At 45.6% G+C, this 6,501-nt stretch overlaps 1 protein-coding gene across 13 annotated transcripts in view; it reads right to left on the bottom strand.

The window, feature by feature from the left end:
• Window positions 1–6,501, bottom strand: part of STX3 (syntaxin 3) — a 48,269-nt gene that overhangs the window by 15,082 nt on the left and 26,686 nt on the right. For all 13 annotated transcript variants that reach the window (XR_008619562.1, XR_002893270.3, XM_024133207.3 and 10 more), the window contains exons 3-5: window positions 4,314–4,413; window positions 3,647–3,721; window positions 2,458–2,525 (exon numbers count right to left, since the gene is read on the bottom strand). Coding sequence is in view for 11 of the 13 variants with exons in the window: in XM_024133207.3 (XP_023988975.1) it covers window positions 2,458–2,525; window positions 3,647–3,721; window positions 4,314–4,413 (243 nt within the window). In the remaining 2 variants the exon portion in view is untranslated. The remainder of the gene's footprint in view (window positions 1–2,457; window positions 2,526–3,646; window positions 3,722–4,313; window positions 4,414–6,501) is intronic.

Genomic DNA, 6,501 nt, shown 5'->3' with positions numbered 1-6,501 from the left:
GATAAAAAGAAAACAAAAAAACCCAACCAAATAAACAAAAACGCAGCTATGTGTTAGAAGACATGGTAGGCTATGTTCCTTAAAGATTAAATGCTCATCTAGGATATAAAATACAGAAATTCTGTGAAAATAGTTCAACTCAAAGTGCTATAGCTTTTCAGTTAATTGCAATTAACATTTATAAGATTCCAAGATGGGCCTGGTAGATTTCTTCTGATGTATCTTTAGAAGACAAAAATAAAACTTACAATGGGAAAGTATCAAGAAGCTTTTCACAATGTGGTAGCCAATTATGATGCTGTTAAGTTCTTCCAGTTGTAATCCAATTCTGGTTTACGGTAAGATTATAAATCCTGTCCACCTTTTCGTTGAATGCAGTTACTACTGCTGCTTCTGACCAGTGGGTTGTTATCAGATACATGCCACTTCTGGGCCAAAATATTTAATTCCCAGTAAAAGACCCTCCTGAGCTGTGTTTTCTTTCAGGCATGCCAATCAGCAACATTTGAGACTGGTGGGTGCTTCATTAATAACCTTGGTTTCTTACTGACTACGATGAAAAGATATCCAATCCCCAATCTGCACTAACCTGCAGTGCAAGTAGCATGATAGAGTGAAAAAAATACATGTCTATACCTATGTCTCTTTATTTCTATATCTCTGCCTCTATCTCTACCTTCATCTCGACCTCTATACCTAGCCTATTCTGTGGTATGCAGGCCTCCCTCTGTTGTGGCCTCTCCCGTTGCGGAGCACAGGCTCCGGACGCGCAGGCTCAGCGATCATGGCTCACGGGCCCAGCCGCTCCGCGGCATATGGGATCCTCCCAGACCGGGGCGCGAACCCGGTTCCCCTGCATCGGCAGGCGGACGCGCAACCACTGCGCCACCAGGGAAGACCCTACCTAGCCTATTCTGAATGATGCAAAGAGGAAGCCAAGGAAACAGCTGTGTCTAAGTATGGGTATAGCTACACTTTTTTAAATTATTGCAGGTGAAATCATTCTTTAATTATATTTATTTTTTGACCACCATTCAAAATATATTTTGAAATCAACTTGGCTTTTTCTATTGTAACATTTATATATTGCTGCATAACAAAAGGTAGCAGCTTAAAACAGCAAAATATGTTATCTTAGAGTGTCTGTGGGTCTGGAATTCAGGAGTGGCTTAAATGGGTCCTCTGTCTCTGGGCTGCAATCAAGGACTGTGGTCATCTAAAGGTTTGACTTGGGGGATATCCACTTCTACTGATTATTTTTGCAGGCCTCAGATTCTTGCTGACTCTTGGCAAGAGTCATCTGTTCCTTGCCTCATGAGCCTCCCTACAGGGCAGCTTACAACATGGCAACCGGCTCCCCTTCAGAGCAAGCAAAAGAGATAGTGCAAGAGGGTGAGACAAGAGACACAGACTTTATAACCTAATCTCCAATGTGACATATTTTTTCTGTATTGTATTTGTATCAATCATTAGGTCTAGTCCACACTCAATTTACTCAGCCATAAAAAGAAACGAAATTGAGTTATTTGTAGTGAGGTGGATGGACCTAGAGTCTGTCATACAGAGTGAAGTAAGTCAGAAAGAGAAAAACAAATACCGTATGCTAACACATATATATGGAATCTAAGAAAAAAAAAAAATGTCATGAAGAACCTAGGGGTAAGACGGGAATGGAGACGCAGACCTACTAGAGAATGGACTTAAGGATGTGCGGAAGGGGAAGGGTAGGCTGTGACAAAGTGAGAGAGTGGCATGGACATATATACACTACCAAACGTAGAACAGATAGCTCGTGGGAAGCAGCCGCATAGCACAGGGAGATCAGCTCGGTGCTTTGTGACCACCTTGGCGGGTGGGATAGGGAGGGTGGGAGGGAGGCAGACGCAAGAGGGAGGAGATGTGGGAACGTGTATATGTATGACTGATTCACTTTGTTATAAAGCAGAAACTAACACACCATTGTAAAGCAATTATACTCCAATAAAGATGTTAAAAAAATAAATAAAAATGAGTGAAAAAATAACTCTTCCATTAAATGAAAACAAATGCTGCTATTTCTTTAGAGGATTACAACTCTCTGGTTCTCTAATTTTACCCATGTAAGAGTCAAACAAAATATTTATTCACAGATACAGATCCCACATGCCGCGGAGCAACTAAGCCCGTAAGCCACAACTACTGAGCCCGCGTGCCACAACTACTGAAGCCTGCACGCCTAGAGCCCGTGCTCCACAACAAGAGAAGCCACTGCAATGAAAAGCCCGTGCACCGCAACAAAGAGTAGCCCCTGCTCGCCACAACTAGAGAAAGCCTGCACACAGCAACGAAGACCCAACGCAGCCAAAAATAAATAAGTTTATTAAAAAAAAAATTTTTTTTAATTAAAAAGACTCCACAGCTAAGAAAAAAAAATTAAAAGATTGGACTAGATGGTTGTTAGACCAGGGAAAATCTCACCTGGGATTTCCGAATCCGAAGGTCTGCTGACGACTGGACCTCGTCTTCTTCAATATGCCTCTCCATGCCTGGATGGGAGAGGAGGTTATTCTAGCAACACATCTGCTGCTCTCCTCCAAGAAACACACTGTGCAGTGCAGCCTCCTCTCTCTCACACACCCGGCCCAGGAGATTAACAGCAGGCAGGTCCAGTCTCAAAAGGTCAGCTCACACCTGAGCCACGGGACATGCATTCCACGACCTTGACTACTACCAGGTCTTCTTCCTTGGATACCTCTCAGCACAGTGGTTAACAGCATGAGTTTCTGTCACTAAGAGACTCGGACTCAAATCCTTGCCACTTAGTAGCCATGTAACTTTGGAAAAGCCACTTAACCTTAGTGTTCCTGTTCTCTCATCTGTAAAACGGAATAAACAGCAGTGCCCCCCTAGCAACACCAACGTGAAAATTAAATGAGAATGCACACAGAGGCCTTGGCACACGATCACGGCTATGACTGGAAGGTGCCACTAATGACTTCCACCTCCACCCGCATGAAAACAGGCAGTACAGTCTGTTTGGGGGGAAGAAATGATAAGCTGGGCTGGGCAATGCTGCTTTCACTCTCAGACCAACAGCATGCACTTGTCACCAAGTACAGTGGGGCAAGAATGCAGATGATAGCGATGGAACTAAGGACCCTTCTGGGCCCCCAGAGGAACTGAACCTACGACAGTGGCTTCACTGAAGAATGCCCTAAATTGAGGGGTGGGCATAGGGGTGATGGGAGGGTGATACCTGGCCCCCAAGAAATGTCTCTAGACTCTATAATCCATCTGGCATCCATACATCACTAACATCACTGTTCAAATGTACGTAGGTGTTGGGGAAGGAAATGGAACCAGGAAGAGAAAAGTCGAGGGACTAAGCTAAAGGACCAAGTCACACAAATATCCAATAGCTGAAAGCACACTTTCATTCCCATCTCCGAACTTCAATTCTGGACTCTCTCAACCACAGTCATGACTCAAGAGCAGGTAAACTGTCTGGGGCTATAACAGGTCATCGCAGGGACAGTGCCCAGACCACAAGCAAAGATGGCAAGGGTGGTGTCACTCCCAGCAGGAAGAGTTTCGGCCCAGAAGAGTTGGACCCCGGACGTGAGACGGATGGTGGGAGTGCTGCCTGCTCCCTTTGTTCCTTTCTTACTCTTCAGTTTGTTCCGGACATTGTTGGCCCTTTTCTTGATCTCAGTCATGAGCTGCTCCAGGTCATCCTTGGTTTCTGGGTAAACAAATGCAGGTCGAGTCAGTTAGAAAAGACTGAAAGCTTAGTCACCTACACCCATCAACAGAGGAGGTGGGGAGCTTTCTCAGGTGCCCACTGCCCAGAGCAGTATGTATCCTGGTGGGCTCTCAAGACATCTGTCGTTAGAATCACAGAGAGCTTATTTTTAAAAGGCATTTTTTTCCTGGCATCCTACCTCAGAACTGCAGAATAAAAACACCTCATGGAAAACTAGGGGGGTATTGGGGAAGCACTTCAGGCAGAGGAAATAGCACAGGGGCAGTGGTGGGTGGGACAGAGGTGAGGTACGTTAGCAGCTGTAAAAGCCATTGCCAGTCATGAGAGGGGCTAGCTGGGGAGGAGAGGAAAGTTTGGCTAAATGGGTTAAGCGGGACCATGAAGAGAAGAGGTAACAGTAGCAGAGCAGTGGGCCAGGAGAGGGTAGAGGACGATGGGAGATGACATGGCACATATGTTAGTGTAAGGTAATACACGCCCTCCCCTGCTGCTCACAGAGGGAGGAAACCAAGGCCCGGCCCCAATGGCCAAGGGTCACTGTTGGGTGATTCAGCCCTGAGTCAGCACTCACTTGGCTCTGGAATGGGTGCAGACAGAATGATACTGTAGAGCTTCTTAGCTTCCTCCACGTGCTCTGAGATCTTGTCAATGTTGAGTCGAGTTTCCTCGATCTGTAATTAGAAAGATGATAGCTTTTGTCATCAAGAGGAAGAATATAGCCACGACTGAGATGAAAACGGAGCTCCCTGCCCACCTTGTGGGTTTGTGGAAGAAGATGGTGACAGGAAACGTCTTCGGAGGACCAGTGAGCCCAGTGAGCACCCTTTCCACAGTCAGAGAAACGAACGTAAACAGCGCAGTCATTGAAGACCCGTCCTCATTGCTCCCTGAGAGGAATACGTTTACTCACCTAGGATGGAAAGATCCCAGCCAGAGTCAAGAAGAGCCAGGACAACCCATGAGGAGTAATCAGAGTGAAGGGTCAAGAAACCTTACCAGGCAGATCCTTAGCTCCTCCAAAAGTGGAACAGCAGAAAGTGAGGACAGGAGAGAGCGAAAAAGGAAAGAAAAAAAGGGAAAGGGAGAGAACAAACCTGGAGAGCGAGAAACACAGAGAGAAGAATGAGAGGAAGAGAAAGACAGAAACAGAGATGAAGAAGAGAGAAAGAGAGAGAGAGAGAGAGAGAGAGACGAAGCAATGACCATCTCAGGAGATGCTGAGCTTCTCTTGGACATGTGTTCTGGGGAAATGCCTCTTACTAGCTGATCGCCTTAGACGATCAAGACCCAGGAGCTCAAGCCGTGGACCATTTCTGCGGTTCCTAACTGTACAAGGTGTATACGTATCAGAAAGTACTTCTAGCCGCGCCTCATTCCCAGATGGAACACCATCCCAGGACGCTGCTGCCTGAGCATTAAGTTCAGCCTTGGCTCCCTCTTCAAAGGCACCGGCTGTCCTGTCACCACGGCCTCTGCTGCGGTGCCAGCGCATATGCAGAGAGCAGCACATGCCAAAGAGACCTCAAAACCCACCACATCTACCTGCCTCACTTCCACAATGAGGGGCACATCAACACGGCCACAGTCAACAAACAGAAATCTTGTAAAATGCCAAAGAGTAGGATCTTAACACCTAAGATACAATGAAAATACAACTCACTATGCAGCTTCCGGCAGCCCTTTCTTCTGGTGAATAATTCACTTAAAAAAAAAGAAGAAAAAAAAAAAACAAACCCCTGATCACAGCTCTCCAAATTACAAAGAAACAAAACTTGAGTTCTCTACCCCTCAAATTAGTATTTTTGACAGTGGAGCGGGGATTTGACCCTCTACAAATATGGGATGGCCAAAAAGTTCCTTTGGGTTTTTCCCATAAGATGTTACAGCAAACTCGAACGAACTTTTTGGCCAACCCAATATATTGGCTTTGATGCACCATAGTTTGAGAATAGAATTACCTGCTTAAAGATACAGAATAAACAAAACAAAACAAAAAACAAACAAAAACAAGCCAAAAAGAAAGATACAGAATAAATTTTCAGTCTAATAATATCATCAGAGTGTAAATGCAAATACAAGTAGCTACCCAAACATTTGTGAAGCATTTTCACAGCTGGCAAAACAATCCATAGCATTGCATTCAGACCATTACTGAAATGAGGAAACTAAGGTTAAAGAGGTCATAGGTCACAGGGTTGGTGGTAGGGACAGCACTCAAATAGTGCTCTCCAGAGTCCGACTGGGGTGCTTTTCCATTAGAGCTAAGACAATGTTTTTGGCTTCTTCATACTGCTTCACTTTCAGCAGCATCCCAAGCCTACCCAGTTATCAAAAAGGCCTGTGTTATCACCTGTGAACGCTGGTGGCTCTAGGGGTGTAACCACCTCAGACTCAGGGCCTCGGGGGACCCAGAAATTGCCACCTTACCCTTCCCTCTCTCTTTATCTCTCCCATCAAACACTGACTCCTCTTCCAACTCCTAAAGTGTCAGTGCATCACACCATGTTTCCAAGTCCATCACGTGACTGTCTTGCCAGAGCAATTACATTGTATAAAACAGGACTAAGAAAAAAGACTTTCTAGAATAACATGTCCTCGCCATTTTAAAATGAATTTTTTTTTTTTTTTTTTTTTTTTTTGCGGTACGCGGGCCTCACTGTTGTGGCCTCTCCCGTTGCGGAGCGCAGGCTCCGGACGCGCAGGCTCAGCGGCCATGGCTCACGGGCCCAGCCGCTCCGCGGCATGTGGGATCCTCCCGG

Source organism: Physeter macrocephalus, chromosome 16 (genome assembly GCF_002837175.3).
Source record: "Physeter macrocephalus isolate SW-GA chromosome 16, ASM283717v5, whole genome shotgun sequence".
NCBI classification, from domain to species: domain Eukaryota; kingdom Metazoa; phylum Chordata; class Mammalia; order Artiodactyla; family Physeteridae; genus Physeter; species Physeter macrocephalus.
This window is presented reverse-complemented; position numbering and strand designations above follow the sequence as displayed.